At 41.8% G+C, this 21,593-nt stretch overlaps 1 protein-coding gene across 1 annotated transcript in view; it reads right to left on the bottom strand.

Annotated features, from left to right (window-relative positions):
• Polr1B (RNA polymerase I subunit Rpl135) overlaps positions 1–21,593 on the bottom strand; it is a 54,097-nt gene that overhangs the window by 30,393 nt on the left and 2,111 nt on the right. Inside the window, exons 4-10 of the mRNA XM_065432430.1 lie at positions 20,045–20,119; positions 19,112–19,231; positions 12,647–12,712; positions 10,933–11,007; positions 7,951–8,049; positions 1,800–1,972; positions 805–951 (exon numbers count right to left, since the gene is read on the bottom strand). Coding sequence (XP_065288502.1) covers positions 805–951; positions 1,800–1,972; positions 7,951–8,049; positions 10,933–11,007; positions 12,647–12,712; positions 19,112–19,231; positions 20,045–20,119 — 755 coding nt within the window. The remainder of the gene's footprint in view (positions 1–804; positions 952–1,799; positions 1,973–7,950; positions 8,050–10,932; positions 11,008–12,646; positions 12,713–19,111; positions 19,232–20,044; positions 20,120–21,593) is intronic.

The following is a 21,593-nucleotide window of genomic DNA, read 5'->3' as shown; positions in this document are numbered from 1 at the left end:
GTCCGAAAAAGAGCTCTTTTCTTAAAAGCAGAGAGGTTTGTCGGCGTATAAGTATTTGCCTACATGCTACACTTTGCAAGGGAGAATGAGAGGGGAGAAAAAGGCCCTAGAAGAAAGTCTGATGAGGGTAGCAAAGTAATAAAATACAACTTCGTATCTTCATTTCACTTTTGAGACCCACTTGTCTGACGACACGAGTCATCAGACTTCACTGCTTGTTTGAGAGGTAACCAATTAATTTAAGGTAATCAAACAATAAATTTAAGGCTTGATGTTGCTTTGAAGAGTGCCAAGAATCTAATATGTGCCTAAACGTCAAAGGGCCCTCTCGGAATGAAAAAGTTTGCAGTCTGTAAACGAACACTGGGCACATAGAGTTGAAACTAAACAGGAGAGCAATGCAAACCCTAATCAGCAAATGTCAATTCATAATGTTCACCCAGTTCGTGCCTCTCAGCTTTTATTTGCAGATCTAGTCACATATAAGCCAAGCAAGCCATAGCTTATTCAAATACCATCGAAATACTGGCAGACTATGCTTACAAACACTTATACAAAATGATGGCTACCATATTCAGCTGCAGTGTCTTTAGGCTCTTGGCTTACGGAAGCTCAATATTTTCTTTCTCCAAAAAGAAAGATTGAAAGCAACAGTCCTGTTAAAAAAAAAAAAAAACGACAATGCACATTACTGCCAGTTCTAGCCTACAAACTTGTCCTGGTACACATGCTGTGCATATTGGGCTTTTGGTTCAATGGCAGGCAGCACTGAAAGCCCCCTTCGAATCCCTGCCAGTGGCTCACCTAAGAAGAAAGAGGGCCACTTCCTCATCGCTGTACCACTCGGGCAGCCTCATGCAGATGCGAAACTTCTCCCCAATGTATGCTCGCACCTGGTCCCGGTTCAGCAGGCCTTCATTTTGCACTTGCCTCAACATGTTAATGATGCAACTATAGAAGAAGGAGAAAGTGCAGAGTGAGTGCCTCCATACATTGCCCAACCTACAGCAGTACGAAACACACATGCAAGTTAGTAAAGATGCTTTACTGAAGGAATGTGCAGAAAATGAGAGGCAGAAAGACAAGCGTATATTTTCTTTAATCTTTCCACTTCCATCGTCCTCCAGGGAACCCTTCAGAAAAAGGTTGTAAATGATAACAAGCAAAAGGAGCCAGCTATTAGCGTAAGACTTTTTTCCAAGCCTTCTTCCATGTAAATTAAGCAATACAGACAAACCTCAATACTTATAACAGGTTATCAGATATCAAGTTATCAGACACAACAAAGTAAACACAAAAATTTCTCACCAATATATATTGTATTATTTTAATTATGGTCTTACAATAAATACTGGCTACAACGAAGGCATTTTCATGTCGGGCGCGACTTCATTATCGAGAAGTTTGACTGTATAGATCTATGCTAATTTATTCTGTGATTATAGGCTTTATTTTTCTATTGCTTTGGCTTGTGTTATAAAAGCAATGACCTGGGAACCTGTGTTTATGATTAACATCGTTTAATCAAGCCACAAGCCATGACTAGTTGAAACAAAGCATTTCCTGTACACCTGACAGACAAACCACTGTACTTAAACTGAGAACAGTTCCAGAGCAACTACTGCCAAACACTGAACAAATATAATCACAGCTACAACATAATGTATATGTTTCTATCAAATGTGGTACCTTCACCTCACTAACAAATCCAAGAAACAGGGCCGCACCGCAAGCATACTGATAAATAGAAACAAGTACAGAATTCCAGAAGTGTTAGAAACAGATGCAAAGTTTCTCACCCTTTGAAGAATGAGTCACCTTCTTTGCCTGCTATTAGCTCACTGTAAATGTGGTAATCACTGACATCGCACAATGCCTTGAGCAGCATCATGACAGGCATGAAGAAGAGTTCTTTCATGTATGAGAACATCACTTGCACTGTGCCATTGGTCAGGTAGTGAAGCACCATGTTCTGCAAAGACAACATGAATGCTGTAAATTTGTATGCATCACTGCCTACTGGCTCCCTTTGAACATGCAATGCATCTTTCTAAATAAATTTTAAAAATATTTTATTGCAGCAAAACACACTATGTCACATATTGTAATATATATATATATATATATATATATATATATATATACACACACTGCATGAGATACTACATAAATATAACACATAATGTAACATCTGTAGTGTGAACCCTGACTCACGGATAAGCAGGTAAGTTACATAGTCAAACCACAAGATAATGACACTGATATACAAATAACATCAATACAAATAAATAAATACAAATACAAATACAAACAAATAACATGTTTCTCATCAATATCTAAGAGTAAAGAATAGTATACGCTTACAATGAATACTGAATCTTACGAAAGTATCTGTGTCACATGCAAGTTCCTAATAAGAAGATTTGGCTATACATTTAAACCTCGATATAAAGAAGTAAAACCTGCAATTTGCTTCGTAATATCAAAATTTCATTATGTTGAAATTCAAGCTTTTGTGCAAATAAGTACAGTCACTGATGGATTTTTCTTCCATGGAAGAGGATCAAAAGTTTTCTGAATTATCTGGCAATCAGTAAAAGCAAATCTGAATGATAAAAAAAATTTTTTTGTTGAATTTGAGAGTCGGCGACAAAAGATACGGTGTCCTGCCGTGCCGACGATATATTCACATCAGCGGCACGATGCGAAGCCAGCCACGCTTTCACATCAACTCTGCCCTCACAGCTGATAGTGTCACTCATAATGGGCCAATATTATCATGAAAAGCGCTGGCAGCGGGGAGCAAATGCTTCGTCTGCATCTCACTTCAACGCATCTCTGAAACTCGAGATTACGCAACCTGCAGTACTAAACATGCGGGAAGACAACGCACAATGCCACGCCATCTCTGCGCGCCCACTCTTAGTATACGCGGCAGATTACCTGAAAACAGTGTGCGTGGGCTGCATATGCACTCAGCCACACTGACAGCCAAGCACTACCATGGCCATGTCATAAAGCGAGACGAGTGCCAACCTGCCCCCCACTGCCTCCCTCCCCCTGACCTCGTGCACGCTTGATCGCGTTACCATGAACAAGAGCCCTCCGCCCCTTTTTCCTCTTGCTTATGCGGGAAGATGGCGCACATCTAGCCACCATCCTTGGCTCACCCTTGCACACTTTCACTCGCACCTAAAGCATACAGCACACGGGGCACAATAGAATCGTATCGCACTTCGGCTTTATACGTAGCATGACGCTGCTACTCTTCGGCGGTCACTCTTGGTCGCGCAGCACATAATTTCAGAGGTACGTTCACAAGCAGCCACTTGTAATTCAACCAATTGACCATCTGCGTCCGTGGAAGTTTCTATTTATTCTCTTGGCATTCCTTCGCAGCCATGGTGAAATTTCACTATATTAAAATCATGTATAAAGACACTTAGATACACTGAGGTTCTGAATACATGGTGTTCTATGGACAAGAAGTTATAGGAAGTTAAATACTTCATTAAATGGAAAATTTCATTAAACTGAAGATCATTATATCTAAGCTGAAGTGTATACAGTAAACGCCTGTTGCAACACAGATCTACAAAATACTTTGGGATATAACAAAGTACATAGTTTGGTCTACCTATATTATCATGCAATAAATTTTGCTTTTAGCAAACTTCGCTATAAAGAACCATCGGGTACAATGGACAACTTTTGGGACAAATTTTGTCTAAACGGTGTAAATGCAACATACCTTGCTGCAGTGATTAGGGTTGCCAACCATCCTGAATATAGTTGGACAGTCCCAACTTTTGAGTAAATGTCAAATGTTCCAACTTGACCCAGTCAGGACGACCATTTGTCACAACTTTTGCTTTTTTTTATCTACTGGATAACAATAAATAGACCAGATTTCCTTTTTATAATGCAGGACAGCCTAGTTGGCATTGCTATCGTTGATCTTTCCTTGCAATGACCTAAACATCAAGGCGGTTTCGTTTTCGTCATTGTTCGAGTTCTATTGTAGGCTCTAACTATTCACAGTATCTCTATTACTATATAGCACTATCCAGATTGGTAGCCATATTAATCAGACAACTACACTGCACCTTTCTTGTTGTAAATCGTGACATAGTAAGATGAAAACGTTTTTTTCAAATTTGTTGCACATACAGACTGCCAACTTCTGGCACTGACAGGATCGGCCATCGCCAGTGCCCCCCCCCCCCATTTCATCCACTCGAGAGTTGGCTACCCTACGCCCTAGCGGTGATGCGTATGTGTAGGAGTGCACTGCGCATTGTTTCCGGCCACTCATGGAATGTGCAAAAATTCACTTTTTCTTAAATAACAAACAGATTAACAGCAACCTTCCTGCAATGGTGTGCCGTGCAACACCCAACAGAGCATTTCCGAGTCAACGACACAAGTGACTCACCACCACCCACAGCTAGCAGCTGTGTCTATGCCAAGCAAGTGCCGAATGTGCCAATGGCCCTAGCCAGCTTAGCTTCAAAGCCACAGCATATAACGCTTCGAAAACAACAGCCAATGATTGAAAAATGCACCGTTTTGAGAATGCTTTATTCCTCATCGCACAGACTCGCACAAATATGAAGACAGGCTGATATGACGTCTATGTTACAGATGGTGGCAACACACTGAGGCAGAGTGGTTGACACAGCGGGAATCTTCTCGGCCAACTTCTTGCCATTATGTCAGCCATTAATCTTGTCATTGTGCAGTTTTAGGTATGCTCTAGTTCAGGGAAACTGCCATTTGTTGGCTACCAACGTCCAGAAACAGAGGAAAGCAAGGTGCCTTGCCAAATAGTATGACTACTGTGTAAACTTGTTCACCTATTTATTTATTTTAATTTCGCTGTTTCATCATTTTTTTTATCCTCTTTAGGCCACAACCCTAATTTTAGATGGAACAAACTTCAGAAGTAACGGACCTTTCTCGCTGAATTATTACGGTTTGTTGTAACGAGCGTTGACTGGAGTCAGTGACAAGTTGAGTGTACAGGAGAGGCTCCTTCAAAAAAAAAAAGTATCATGCGCTTGTCCTCTGTATTCTTATGCTTCTAGAAATAGTTCTTCTGCAGATTGCAACGTCTCTAAGAGGGCCCTCTAGTTGCTCAACAACAATCAGAGGACCATGGTCATGCACCGCAAGCAACAAATAGCTAAAATTACTAAATGTGGGGACAAAGAAGACCATTCGCGGCACAAAACTGCTGTTTCAAATGGGATTAAGAGAGGGACTTTCCCGAACCCCAATCCAAGGTAACTCTTCAACAACAACCCCTTCCCCCATGTGCACGAGTGCACACCGGCACCAAGAAGAAAGAGCACGAAAAGACAAATACCCTGGCTGATACCCTAATGAGCTGGGGTTCTGACAAACAAAGAACTGCCAAAGCAAGAGGATGAGTTCCACAACAAGGAACCACCTTCACCTCCTTCAGGTCGGGACAGATATGACTACAAGAGATAATGAAGGAGACCAGGACGACGTGATTCGCTGGCATCTGCATAAATACCTCCTTTGAAGAGCACTTGCTGCTAGATTCTTCACCTGTCACTCACTACAGCCTACAATGTCTCGGAAATAATTGATGGGGCTCACTGTAACTAACCATATTTATAGCTGGATAACATGGCCAAACAGGCATATGTACACTAATTTGGCACAAGTGCACGAATCGAATAACCTTTCTTGTCCCTGTTTCAAAGGCGATCACTTAAATATTCAATCTGGCAGCATACCACAGCTCTATGCTAGAAACAAGTAAAACGAACTTACGCATATACCGGACCATATACCAGTGTGTATGTATGTATGTATGTATGTATGTATGTATGTATGTATGTATGTATGTATGTATGTATGTATGCATGCATGTATGTATGTATGTATGTATGTATGTATGTATGTATGTATGTATGTATGTATGTATGTATGTATGTATGTATGTATGTATGTATATACCTGTATGCACCAGAATATATATATCGGTGGATACCGGAACATATATCGGAACAATGTGACGTTCGTACATGTCCACATAATATGTACAATTCCCACTGAATCACCTGTGTTGCCCTGTGGTTTCACCAAAGTAATAACTGTCACCGTATGCTACCTAGGGCTCCACCATAGTGCACAACAAACCCTTGAAATTTCCCCAAATGGTCTTGCCCAGATTAGAAATTGGCAGTACAGATTGAAGGCTGCCTCTCCAATAAGCAGATACCATACAAGTAACCACAAGAAAATTAAAAAGTTACCTATCAAGAAAGGGGTCAGGCAAGGTGATGCAACCTCTACAATGCTATGCATTGCATGCTTAGAAAAAGCATTCAAGCTATTAGACGAGGAAGACTTAGAAATTAGGATCAATTGTAGCTATTTCAACCACATTCAGTTTGCAGATGACATTGTCCTGCTCAGCAACACTATGAAAGAATTGCAACACATGATTAAGGACTTTCACGGAAAAAGTGTAAGTGCAGGGTTGAAGATTAATACGCAGAAGACAAAGGTAATGTTCAATAGCCTGGTAAGGGAACAAGAATTCATCATCGCCAACCAGCCTCTAGAGTCTGTGCAGGAGCATGTTTAACTAGATCAATTACTCACAGCGGAAAGAAAATTTACAGAAGAATAAAAATTGGCTGGATTGCATACAGCAGGCACTACCAAATCCTGACTGGGAGCTTATCACTGTCATTCAAAAGAAAAGTGTACAATCACTGCGGTCTACTGGAGCTAACATATGGGGCAGAAACCTGGAGGTTAACAAAGAAACTCAAGAACAAGTTAAGGACTGTGCAAAGAGAGATGAAATGAAAAATGTTAAGCGCAACATTAAGAGACGGGAATAGAGCACTGTGGATCAGAGAGCAAACGGGGATAGCCATATTCTAGTTGACATTAAGAGAAAAAAAACATGGAGTTGGGCAGCCCATGTAATGCGTAGGGCAGATAACCGGTGGAACATTAGAGTTACAGAATCGGTGCCAAGGCAATGAAAGTGCAGCTGAGGATGGCAGAAAATTATGTGTGGTGATGAAATTAGGAAATTTACAGGCACAAGTTAGAATCATCTAGCATAAGACAGGGGTAATTGCAGATCAATGGGGGAGGCCTTTGTGATGGTAGCGTACATAAAGATAGACTGATGGTAATGATATAAGTGACAACTATAGTTTTTGAAATTTTCATTATTCACCTACAACTCCTCGCCCTGCACAAGAATAGACCCTGTCAATAAACAATTTGTCCCAATGTTACAATACAGATCTCTTCCTTCCATTCCACATAATTTAGTACCCATGAATCAATTCAAAACTTCAAAAGATAATTATGTCAAATGTTTGAAGTATGGAACTTGCAAATAATAAAATAAGAAGTAACCTGCAGAACTGCAGGCAAGCAAGTACCTGCAAATCTGTGAACTTTAAAATTTGCTAAAATAATCCCACGAAATGACACTAACGGATAGAGGAAATACCCCAGATTGTTCCTTTTTTTTTTTTCAATAAGCGCACACACCTTTTGTGAGATGCATATGCCTTTCATAAACAATGATTTACCTTTAGTGCACCTCACAGAGTAACAGGGCAGTGAGAAAGGAGAAGAAGAAAGGAGGTTGGACGGCCGTTCCAGGGCCATTTCACAGATACTAAAAAGTATATAGGAGGCTATGCTTGAATCACATGGTGTCTTGAAGAGGGCAATGCAGGCCCTCTCACAATTTTTCTTTTGCATGCATTTTCTTGCAATCTTACACCATGCCACTCAACACGTTTACTTTTTCTCAAAACAGAATTTGCTTTTTGTAAAAGTAACACAACCTTCATAAAATTGTAGAGTAAGCATAAATTCATAAACTTTACATGATAGTCAGGCAAGGTAGCAGGTATGCGAGTGTAAGTGTTTACTCACTGTGCCAGTCTGGTCTGGTTTCACAGAGCGTAGTGAGACGCCATATTCTGAGAACATTTTTCCTCTATTCTTCCAAGAAGGCCGCACCATCGCTATAGGCTAAAAAGAAAGCAAGGGAAGCTACTGCTTATGCATAATAAATAAATATCTCTGCTATCATCAAAATGCGGCAACAATCAAACATATTGGAAGAAATTTTGATGATCGAGCAAGACATTGTGACTGATAACTCTGCTACAAACTGCCCACAACCACCTGAAATTACACTAGAATCACAGAGGGCACCAAGATGCAAAAGCAGAGAAGACAACATAACTGTTTTCAAAACAGTCTGTAGGTCGTCAATGACATCAATGCTATATCAAATAAATTAACTTTTAAAATCCAGACTTGACTTGTAAGCGCCCACACTGTCAAGGCCTTGCCTGCAGTCAAGAGCAAAAACACAAGAACTTCAAAGTTGGAGTTGTCTTGAAACAACGTGCATAAGGTTCATATGTACATGTCCTTCTGGGACCCAATAACAGCCTTGGGGCATAGCAGCTTCTATAGTTTTATTGCCACATAATCTCATACAAAACTGAATAACTCATTGTTTGATCATATGACACTGGTACATGCACACAGCATCATCTCTATATACACTTGAACCTCGTTATAAAGAATCTGAAGGGGAAGTCGAAATTACTTCATTATATCCATTACTTAATTGTTTTGACTATTGACCTTTACTGAAGTATATGCCCAATGGCAAAGAAGACTACAGCTCCATGGGCCAACGAACCGCTACGTGGCCACGTATGTGTTGTGCCTGGCAATCCCTTGGAACAAAGGATGCTTCACCAGTAGACGTGCAGCTGTGGAGGGCTATTCACACTTTGTTTTCTCAAGGCCAGGGAGCTGGCGACTACAACAGCATCAAGTGAGACTATTGAACAAGCAGTTATGTTCCATACCTTCGGCTTTTCAACCACCCAGGGCTGATGGGCAAGACGAGTACCTGCCCAGACTGCATGCGGACCCGGCGCCGAGGGTGACATGCAAACAATGGCAGCTTACTTCGAGACAACAACAACCGCAGCCCTCAGACTACCGCGAAGGCCAGTCTCCTGACCCTGACAAGTTGACCGTCATGGAGAAGCCATTAATTGATGAAAGGGGCTATTGGAGGACTCCCCATGGGAACAGCGTTGACATCAGGTTCACAGTTTACCACGTGGTTGCCTCTTATGCGGGGCTGATTGTGCAATGTTGGAGGCAGAGTCCAGCGGAACGATGCGACATCATGGGCGGGATTTTGCCAACGGGTCGACAATTGTGATTGGCCGAGAACAGTGAATTTCCTCGACAAGTGAAAGGGGGGAATGAACTGGATAAAAAGCGGAGCTGGACTGTTGTGGGTGAGCTTAGACATGCAAAGAATTAAGCATGTAGTGTGCTCCAAGAGCCCTGGAGCCATTTTTGTAAAACTCAATCATGTAAATTTGTATATAAACCTTTTTCTCATCTCTTAAATGTTGCTTGTGACCTTTCTTTTTCCCGGCACCTGGCACGGCATCATCCATGGAACCTTCATGGCCACTCAGACCTCCGACTTCACAACAGTTGAAACTTCAATAAAGCAGCAAAATACTCTCCAACGTGTGCAACACGCAACTTTTTAGCACATGATGTGACAGACCTTACGATAGCCACCTTCTGTTCCGATGTGATGGTCTTTTGCTTCAGCTTTCTGCATTCCACGTGGCTCGCTCGTACTGTGAAATCAGCGAAACAGTGACGTACTCCAAGAGAAGAGATAGCATGCCATGATGCAAGTCTGTCGTGTTCAAGCAGCACACGGCACACAACACAGTGTGCCGATTACGCAGCTGGAGCGGTAGTCTTGGGTGACCTCAATGACTTTCAGAGATAGTTTTACTTTCGCGAGATTTCGTGAACCCACCAAAGTATACAGCCAACAGAGCTTAGCACAGTAGCAGAAAAACTGTCAGCCGCATAAATGGACGCGCTCAGCCTGTGAAACTGAAACTATCTCATCCGGCACTCTCTCGGGGCTGCCGTGACCTCACTATGTGAGCATGCCACCTTGGCTTGGCTGGCTAGTGGCCTCAGAGATTGCACTGGTGCAATAATGGAAGTCACATCTAGCTGCACCAGCCAGTGCCACGTGCTGCAGTGAGAGAGAGAAAAAAGTTGAGCCACTGGTTTTTAGCATGCCGTGCGCAAGCATCATCACTGATATGTGGCGTGCCTGCGTGTCTAGCAACACACCACAGCATGAGAGACGTGTGATAAGAGAGAAGTGCTGCGTGTGCACCGCCACCACGTGCGCAGAGTATTCGAAGTGGGAATACTGAACTGTCACGCCAAACGACTACTAAACCCAGTGGAAAGCGATAAGCTCGATGCGCAACAGTCAGTATTTCTTGCTTCAGAGACGAATCTGGTTTGCTGCATCCATTGGCAGAACAATTTTAACTCGTTATAACAAGGTTTTAAATACATGGATCTCTTAGAGGATTCTAAGGGAAATTGAATTCACTTCGTTATAACAAGGCTCAAGTGTATGTGGAAGGCAACCAGCTCTCAAGTGCATACAGGTAAAGAACCCTTTTATTTACCTAAACACAAGGTAACCACTTTGCAATTCATTGTGTTGATCCAGGATAGTCGGTCGATTTGATGGCATTAGAAGTGTACTTCAAAGGCATTTTTTGTCGGTGATGGTACAATGGTCCCACACATAGTAGCATCCGTTTACTTAAAGAATCAGCAGCAATGAGAGGGTGAATAAATCGCTGTTATATGGTGCCATATTTATTACGATTCAAGTTAGAAGTGATTTTTTTTTTCTTTCCTGGTTCAACTTTGAAAGAACAAGACCTTATGTCCATGCATGTAGACATGGGGTCACAGGAGGATACACCACATTCCTTGTGCATGCTAAGAATGGTAATATAACCCATAAGTAATGCTCACGTAATTCCTCCTGGTCATGATAAGCATTCTGATAATCTTCTCATTGCCATTGACGACAAAATAACCTCCAAATTCCTGAAAAACAAAATCTATATAAAGAACAGTTCATCTTCGCAACAAGGCAGTGTCTAATGTCTGCATTAATGTTATTTTTTCGTTTGTTTCAAGGAAAAAAGAAAAAAACCTTGAGTGGGGACTTGTTACTGGCTTTACCAATGTGTACAGTGCTCACGGAATGAAGTGCTGGGCTAACTAACGCACATACTTTTGTTTCCACAGTCCTCAGTTCATGCGACGTAGCCATAATTCTGGCCTGTACATTTAGATAATAGTCCACACCACTTTTAGTGACCAGATTCATAGTGACATGACATGGTTCTCTAGAATCAATTGCCCATATAAAATGTTCTAGTTGCTTAATTTCCCTGTCGGGTTTCATTCCACGAGCACTGTACATATACGAAAGAGCATAACTGCCGATATTCAATCACATTAGGTTTCTGGTAAAGTCTCCAAGTAGAAAGCACAGCTGAATACTTCTACCCTTTTAACATTCTAGAACATCAAATTTGCAATGGTGCCTTTGCAATGAGAAAATACAAAGCTTTAAAACTTGCTTCTGTTATGTATAGGAGCTGAAACTAGATAGAAATGATACCTTAAATCCAATTGTGTGCATAATTATTTATACTACGAGCTTTCATCAATCCATGAGACATTTGAGCTGCAGTTAAGTACGCCTCAATATATTTGCCTAGGAAAGCAGTATAAATATCTAAATTCTACAAATGCAAACAAAGTCAACAACATAATGTCAGCATGTACTAAGCATGTATATAAATTATGCATCCAATAACGTTCACCCACAACTTGACAACTGGTCCTACCAATTTTCTTTGCTTACATAATTCTACACTCAATGTGTCTAAAATCATTCATACAAAAAATGTGTGATTATGCTTGTACTTCTAGACTTCCTCAAGATCACTGTAAAGGAACTATGCAGCATGTTTTCGTAGCTTCGCTATAGACAATGCACAAAACAAGGAACAACACAAGCAAAGAATGCCAAGGACACAGTGCTCTTATGACTGAAGAAATAACTGTGTCCTCATTATTCTATGCATAGTTTATAATTAATATGTTCCAACTTGTCCACGCTGCAGTCATTCTACAGGTTTCATGTGCTCCTTTTCCAAAGCTTCATTCGAAATTTGAAAGTCACCTGCCATTAAAAAGCCTCTTTCAACAGCCTGTTCGAAATTTGTTATATACACTGGAAGCTTCGAAGCATTGTTCAGCAGGGTGCACTCTACCACAAGGCTCTGTCAAGAGGGTTTAGTAACAGTAGAGACAGAAGAAAATGAAATGCTATGCGACAGTGTGAAGAGGCGGGCTATGCTCCTCACAGCAGAAATTTGCCCATCGCTTCAACCTGCACTGGCAAGCATTTCTCCCCTACCTTTTCCTGCATTGGAGTCAGCAGCTCTGGTCATTTTTACGTCACAACCACAAGCTTTCTCACTGTTAGCTATCTATGTAACATATTCATCTTTGTTGCATATTCATCTATGTAGCATACTTCTTACAAGTAATGTTTAGCAGCAAAACAACATCAATGTACGTACATGCACAAAAACGTCTTCATCACTTTTGGACTGAATCATGAAGCACAAAAGTGTGCTGCCAGAAAACCAAAAAATAAAATACTTACCCCTGCCTCCTCTCCCCTCCTAACGAGTTCCGCAGGTGACATCTTGGCAATGTTGCAAACCTGAGACTGCACAAGAGAGAAAAATTAAATTCACACAGACAAATACAATAGGTTCAATTATACATGAAGAACATACAGTGCAATTACTTTAAGGTAGATGAACAAATAAATGTTACTATTTGGCCTTGTTTACAACTATATATATATATATATATATATATATATATATATATATATATATATATATATATATATTGCGAATATATGTTGCACTGCGGACCAGGACACCCAAAAATAACATGCTAAGTGCGTCAAGCTTATTCTTTGTTTGTCCGCAACATGCTATGGTTTTTGCTTCAGTGAACAGCTAATTTTGACCAGGCAATTGTTAACCATTATGCATTAGAGAGTTTTAGCTTGTACGGTATTCCAGTTAACGCAGGCAGACTGAGCATTTTACCGGAGGGGCATAGGCGTAGACGTAAGCTGCCGGAGCAGTGCGGCCATCTGGTGGTTCTGAGCTCAACCAGACAAACACAGAGCTAATATTGCGGTAACCAAGTGTATTCTTTTTCACTGCTGGCCTAAGTTTTCGCAGAGGCATAATTGTGTCACGATTCGCCACTGCCAAAAACTTACATCAGCAGCAAAGTAGAGTATATTTGGTTGATGCAATGTTAGTTCTGTTCATGTATGGTTCAGCTCTGCCCCACAAAGTGACAGCACCTGTCAAGCTGCTCATGTTTATGCCTCCCACTCATTCGGGAAAACACCCAATTTGCCTACAACGTTCAGGGAAAAGACGGGGATGGCGAGAGATGGAAATTCAAGATGATGAGCAATATGAGAACAAGGTAAAAGCGGGAGTCAACATTTCGACAAGTGGACTTATCTTTTTCAAGGTGGAATATGCTTTCCTCAGTACAGTATACATAAGTAGGGTTCTTCTAAAGGGCAGAGGGGTAAGGCAGGTGGGTGAGGCAATGACCGAAGGTGTGTTAGCAGCGAGGGTGTAGAATTGAAAATGAAAAGAAAGCGGTGCTATGCACACGGCCAGTGACACGGCCCTGTGTCTGCCGGTGCATCAACAGCATGTGCATAGCACTCCTTTATTATCTGCTTCGCTAGAGGTCAGAGGGCTATTGTCTCTCTGAAAGAGATACCATATTTACTCGACTCTAATGCACCCTCGATTGTAATGCGCACCCATTTTCCATGACCCCACCCCCCCCCCCCCCAAAAAAGGAAAGAAAACAGCCCTCGATTGTAATGCGCACTCGTTTGCCATGACCTAAAAGAAGGAAAGTCCTTTACAGTACCGTGCACCTCATTCTTTCGTACAGAAATACAACTTTCTCTCATGTGGAAAAAACAAAGACTTACTCCCAATGCACTAAATTTGCGATAAATAAGAGAATTCGCAGTTTCGCCTGAAAGGCAAAGCATCGTTTACGATAGCACATTAGTAGACAGCTATAGAAAAAGTAAGGATACAATAAAACCTTGTTAAACCGTACCCGCTTAAACAGTAGTTTCGTTTTAAAAGTAGTAAAGTCAAATCCTCGACTCAGCGGCCATTGAACATAATGTGTTTTGTATCCGCATAAACCGTACCAGCTTATTGCATGCGTATTGGTTAACACGTAGTGTTTCCACTTTTCGGCGCGCAAACACGGCGGTGCGTCGTCTCCATCGGGTCACCCGGCAGAACAACAAGCCTCCGAGATCAGAACAATAGCATCCAAGCACCCTGTGTGTTTGTGCGTGAAGCCCTATCAATATCGACATCATTTCAGCACCGTGCCAAAGAGCGTTGTGGTGTCGTGCAAGCAAGGATTAGCGTTATTGCCGAAGCTCAGATAAAAAAGAAGCCAGGTGCTCAGCATAGTAGAAAAATTATAGATCATTCGTGCTATTTAACATGGCACGAAAAAGTAGGCACTGGCACGCGACAGGGATCTACTGTTCACTACGGTGTGTAGCACAGAATGCGAAGCAGTTCATCGGCAGCGCTGCTGCGACCGCGAAGAGGTGTCGGCTACAAGGTTGACTTTTCGCCATCGTTGCCTCTGCTGTTGCTGAAGTGTTGCCTAGCAACAGTGATAAGGACGACACGAAAAGCGACAGCACGGGCAATTCAGGCCTGACAGTGGCAGAAGCTTCGAGTTATGCCAGCCTCATAAATGCAATCGTCATGACGAGAACAGCACCCCAAAATGAAAAGGGCGCCCCGCGACATCTGCAAGGCTACAGCGCTCGTGCATGGAGAATATGCAACGCCAACGAGGAATCTGCCATGCGAGTGTTTGCCGAGAAGAGGGAGCTGGCTGAAAAGCTGGCTCGCAGCTTCAGTAGGTTTGATGCCGCAGTCGTCACTGTTAGGCCGCCACGGCATCAAACGAAAATAACACTTTTGTCGCACAAAGTGAATAAATACTGCATGTTTTTTTCCCCTTTCATTGCACTCTCTCTGAGTTTCGTTTTGGACAGGTAAGTGGGCGATCTCATGCTATTTCGGTTAAGCAGTACAGTACTACCGTTTACTACATATTTTTTCCGAGCTCCGGTCGACTACGGTTTAACGAGGTTTCACTGTACTAGTTTTATTGGCCTTATAAACTTTTAAACATTCGCTTACTAACTAAATTAACAAGCATGGTGTCACACGTGTACAAGCAAAAATGAACACGTCTCACTCAATGACTGCGGAAACTCTTTACCAAAATGCTGGAGTGAGGAAGTGTGGTAGCAGAAGCAAGGGAATTGACCTTTGTGCAGCCTCTCACTTCAACACGAACTAAGCGATGAAAACACAGCGCTGTGCACCTATGTACATGTGTAGACTCTTGTGTCCATTGCAGATCGCTTTCAAGACAGGGGCCGCGAGGCTGTGCCATGACTAGCAGCCACCAGTGTAGAACGCTTTTCCTGTTTGCGCCAGTCCCATACACAAGTTTTGGGAACTCCGAACACCCGTGATGAGGCCCGATTTCCGTCCGCCTCCGCACATGTGATCGCTTTCCTTTTAATTGAAACATAGTGATGAACTCGGCATGTCCTTGCAGTCTGCACTTGCATGCTTAAACAGCAAACGCAGAAAACGGGAAGACCGCGAAGACAGATGGTGCATTAACCTAAGCCAAAGGATGCATTGCCTAAGCACACGTACTACAGTGCACGGAGGAAGCTGCAGCAGCTAGGCTCGAGGCGCGTATGAAGCGGCCGTTTTGAAATGCCTATGACGATATGGTAATGCAGATTTAGAGTCGTACTCGATTCTAACATGCACACAATTTTTTTACCCGTTTTATCGTAAAAAAGGTGTGTGTTAGATTTGAGTAAACATGGTAATAAAAGGAGCAGCAGAAAATGGTGCTCGTGAAAAAAGTTACTGAAACGGAATAAATATATCAATAAAATAAAAAAAAGAAAAAGAAAGGGAGGAAAAAGAAAGCACTAAGCAACCAAATGAAAAGTGCTGTTGCCCATAGCTTGAAATTTAGCATAGCGAATTCAAGATATAGCAAGCATATTTAAGCATATTTGCATATTCAAGCATATTTGCTATGCTTCGCTAGAGGTCAGTGAGCTATCGTCTCTCTGAAAGAGATACAATAACCCAATGATCTCCAGTGAAGCAGTTAATACAGGGGTGCTATGCACAAGGCCGTTGACATGCCGGGTGACACATGGCCGTGTCACCGGCAATGTGCATAGCACCCCTTTATTTTCATTTTCAATTCTACACCCTCGCTGTTAACACACCTTCAGTCATTGCCTCACCCACCCGCCTTAGCCCCTCTCGCCTTTAGAAGAACCCTAACTATATATACTGTGCCGAGGAAAGCATATGTCACTTTGAAAAAGACAAGTCCGCTTGTCGAAATGTTGGCTCCTGCTTTCACCTTGTTCTCGTTTTGCTCATTGTCTACAATGTTGAAAAAATTCCTTGATTTTCACAGGTTTCCCTCACTGCTTTTATAAAATTCCCTGGCATACTACGACACTGATGGTTTAGGCACAAGGAAAAAATGGTGGTTTATAGCCTGATAAGTTATTACCAGCTCATAATTTTCAACTAGTCCTACCGATAACCTGTAAGCCGGTTAGAATGCACTATCAGATCAGACTTAATCGTGCATTTCATAATATTCCAACCACCCCGCAGGCTCACGCTTAGAAAACTGGCAAAAGACGCCCTTATTTGTGTATCACGAAGGTTCATTTGAAAGTTTCATTTCTTCTGCCATCTGTATCTTCCAATTCCCCCTATTCAGTGCTACCAGGGTGAAAATTCCCCATTTCATCCCTGAATTTTCTATAATTAAATTCCTTAAAAATTCCAGTTTTCCCCGATGGTAAACACACTACCTTGAAAAGCCTGAAAAAATGCAGGAAGCAAGTAATAATGAATGTAGAAAACAGGCTGCCAGCAGCAGAAAAAAAAAAATTGAAATGGCAGCTAATCTGTATATTACTGATAGACTGTTTGCAAAAAAGGCAAGACAACTACTGCAATAAAATTACACAAAATGGGGTAGACTCTTTTCTATATGCTTGCATCAAGGCGGCATAAAACAGCAAAAGGAAGTAAGCACATGACAGAAGCCTACACATCACATTTGCACTCAAAGAAAACATGCAGTTTTGACAGCCCAGCAGGGCCTCATACAAATAATTTCTCTGCAGGAATTGAATATTCCTGCAGAAAACTGCATTTTCTGTTGGCACAAAGTACGAAAGTTTTGTTAAGGAGACACTAAAGGCAAATATCGAGTCATGCTAATGTGAAAGATTAATGCTGAAGAATATCTAAGGTGTCAATATTATCAAAGAAGTAACCTTTACTAATCGAAAAATTAAAGTAAATGCAGGAGACGATTTGAGACTCATCTGGGACATTAAAAGTACTAGCCCAATGCCGATGGTATAAGCACTCTTCACCACAGTAGTCTTTTGTTAGTTCAACTCCGGTTAATTTGATCCTAACCAAAGTTCCCTGCCTGTGCCCATGCATTTCTATGGGCACAACCTTTCGTATTTCAATTCTAAAATTGGCCTCACCAGATAGTTCAATCTTAACCAGTCAGCATGCATGCACCTGACCTCTATGATGACCCCAATAGCAACCTCTTTACTAGCAGTGTTTGTCTCAACACAGCTTATGAGACAGTGAATGCATTGAACACACGTCATCAACCATAAAAAAAAAGAAGCCTATAGTCGGCCTGCCCTAGAAAGATTTTCAAGTAATAGCAGTAGCTCACAATGTCTAATTACGGTGTTTACTTGACTCTAATGCACTTTTTTCTTTTCCGAGAAAATTTAGCCGGAACCATGTTTGCAGCATTTGTATGCTTCGCTGCATAACATAGCTTTAAGGCGACAAAGCTGACTTCAGAAAACTGGCCACCTGTGCAGCACACATTAGACCAGTGTACATTTTTCTCGCTAAACGATTGGGTGCACATTAGATTTCCACTTTATTTAGGAGCTTTAATGTTACCTCCATGCTAGTTTTCTGCTTCAGACAAATGGAAAGCGGGCATGCATTTGATTCAGGTGCATGTTAGAATCAGGCAAACGCTGTCAAACAAGTCAGCAGGTGTTTTGCCATTTATTCTGTATCTTGTTTAATTCAACCCACTGGATAATTTGATAGATTTCGTCAGTCCGGTCAGTGTCAAATTAATGGAAGTCAACTGTGTTATAACTCTGTCATTAGAACTCAACCCCTTGTTATAAAAAGATAATTGCATTGCATTAAAAGATGGTATGAAATGCTACTTGCCCAGTTCTATTCGATCTTTAGAAAAAGAACTCATTGATGTTACCCTTGACAAAGGTGCAGGCAGTCGGAAGGTTTCCTTTTCACTTGACTCTGTGCCACTCGTGCTTTCGCGTTTCAGTAGTTCATTGCCGCTGGTTTTGCTGGCTCGCAAAGCTTGCACACACTGCAAGTCCATGTGATGTTGCGGGATGCCCAAATGGTCCATGCTACTTGAATACTGTACGAGCAGCCATAGCGGCGAATCTTATGCTCTGTTTTGGCACAGTTTTTCTAGGACTGTGCATTTCCGTATTGCGCAAAAACTGTAGCGCTGTCTGTCAGGCGCCATTTTACTCAACTATGACAGTAAAGGGAAGTGATGGCATATGCATTGTCATCACTCCCCACTGGGAGTGGGCAATTTGAACTGCACTAGAAGTAAGCAAACCCTTCAGACAATTTTCTTTTAAGGTACGCATTTTCTTGGCACAAGAGAAGTGCTGCGAGGTTTCTGGAATGGTATTTTAACAATTGATGTTGGCTTAATATTTGCCTTTAGTGTCCCTTTAAGTGTAGGAGATATAGAGCCAGACAAAAATAATTAGGGCATTAGGGGCTTCTCTGCCTCATAAGAGAAGGTAGGTGGGAATACGATAAGAAAATGAATTCTAACTAATATAATAAATTTCACCTACTTTGACCATTATGGGAACTTCCCCCACTGTCTTTTTGACGGTGTCTTGATGAGTACCATTCATGCTCCACACAATTGTGACATCCAATTTGCCTCTGTAGGTGGTGCCCCGATTTCTGCACTGTATGCAAGAACAATATGGGTCATAAAATGCATGCCAGGAAGGAACAGTAATACAGAGTATATTGGTCAGTCTCTGTAAGTACAGCGTAAAAAAACCTTTACAGTAAAGAAACATGCCTCTTCCTAGTCCACTGTCACAGCCATAAACGTTTACAAAAATTGGAAGCTGCAAACAATATTTCCTTTTAGACAGTACGTGTATGCTGTGACTAAAAATCACACTCAGCACTATCAAGTGGGGTTACGTTACTGGACTTCTTACTGTGTCTCAGCATGTGTAGCACGTTTTTTTATACTATATAACCACATCTCCCCCATCTCCCTTTCCAGGCCAAACCTTTGCTGTGCAAAAACTATTCTTCATTTGCATCATGCATGTACTCATTACCAACAGCTATGTACATAAAGTACAGTCGGTGTCACCCTTGTATAGAGCGCGGGAACAGTGGCCTCCAAAGTGCTCAGAGCCAGCCAGCGACATCTGACAGTAGTAGTTGTGTCCAAACATGCCCAGCAGCTACCATTTGATGCCGCTGGCTGCCTCGGGAGTGCCCCGGAGGCTGCCATTCTCGCGCTCTACACAAGAGTGACACCGAGTGTACGTGGCCAGTATAGTATTGTAAGGATCACTCTCACTTGTTTTCTGTTCGTTTTTTTATCATCCACATTCACAGCTGGCTGATCCTGGTGATAACGTGGCGGAGCCCCACTAGGACCACTCATGAAGAGCCTAAGGAACACTATTGGAATAGAATTGTTACAATATCCTGGCTCAGCATTATAAAGGAAGCTATGCTTGCCTATAACCCACCTCTGCCGGGTAGACCTGTGGTGTCACAACTCCAATGGTGTTTTTGCTAATCATGGGGCTGCCAATGTAAGGATCCTGCAGAGACCACACAACATTAACAATGATGGGTACTTGCATAGCAGATCAAGCAGAAACCATGTACTAATCAGTATTTACCATGGCGGACATGCGACCCCACCGTAATGCCATAGTTAGGTTTTGGCAATGTAGTCAGAATAGAATGATGCTTTGCACCGGGTCAAATAGCTGTCAAATCTAATGCTACAGAGAAACTATTAACTTTGGATCCAAAAGGTTATTCTTGAGTTTTGGCATCATTGGCTACTGAAAAGTTTTGGATAGTAGTTTCTAAAAGTCTCAAATGACACAACATCCCACAGGCTCAATGACAGTTTGGATGGCAGATGCGACTACACTGCCTTTTCTAGACTCAGACATAACGAATACTGGACATTAAAACCCTGTGCACTTCATAACAGATCAAAAGCACTTGGCATTTGTAGAAAGCACTGCATTTATAACAGAACTCCCCTTATCTTTACAGACCCGACTGATGCCTTGAATCTGACCCGAGCTTGAGCATCTAATCGGTACAAGACAGGTGCAGCCAGGTGATGAAAGCAATTCATCAATGTCAACATACAGATCAAGGCTTGCAACCATGCTTACAAGACATATAGTCTGCCTTCCTGCAACACAATGCGATAAGTGTGTCGCTGTTGTTTTACTGCTTTAAGCTGATGAAAACCTGAACACACACACACAAAAAAGGTTAGCCAAGGCATCAACAGCTGCACTCCAAGTCATAACCTCAGCCCCTTCACTTTCACAGCAACTTCATAATGGCCTTCCTGGACAAACCAGTTTCACTGCTACCGCACTGCTTCAGAACTAAGTGGAAAGTGAAAGAAACAGGTGGATGTGCAATTGGCCTGATAGGAGTACAAATGGAACAATTGAACAACTTTCAGCTCAATGAAGAAGAGAAAGAATATTCCAAGTTCACTTATTATTAAACATCATTTCTAAATGACATACGCTGCAAGACTGTATACCCACCACGAGGCTGACAGCTGTGCTGTGTGAACGACTAAAAACTTGCAATGCAGGTTTATGACAACATTTTTGTGGAGAACTTAAATGCAGTAAACTCATCATTGGCTGAGGGACCACAGTGTCCTTGAAATGTACTGAAAACAACTGCTGTTTCCTCTCCTCACTATATAAAAGATAAACACGTGTGTTGTTTCTTTTTCTTTACAATGAAGTCAGAATTGCAAAGGAGCTTTTGTTTACTAATTAGCTGCTCTCCATCACTGTTATGGTGCAAGCTTTCACACATATTTTTTTTTATAGTGTCCATCTGTTGCTACTTGAGTATATTGCATTTATTTGTTAACTTTTATCATTGACAAGTGCATTTTTGCAAATGGCCCTACTACTAGCCTTTGGCTATGAGGTTGTAAGTGTGTGCGCACACAATTGTATTCATCCTGTGAAAAAAAAAGATATGTATATATATATATGACTTGACCCAACCCTCACCCTC

This window comes from Dermacentor albipictus, chromosome 1 (genome assembly GCF_038994185.2).
Source record: "Dermacentor albipictus isolate Rhodes 1998 colony chromosome 1, USDA_Dalb.pri_finalv2, whole genome shotgun sequence".
Lineage (NCBI taxonomy): Eukaryota > Metazoa > Arthropoda > Arachnida > Ixodida > Ixodidae > Dermacentor > Dermacentor albipictus.
The sequence above is the reverse complement of the archived record's forward strand: the minus strand, read 5'-3'. Positions and strand labels throughout refer to the sequence as shown.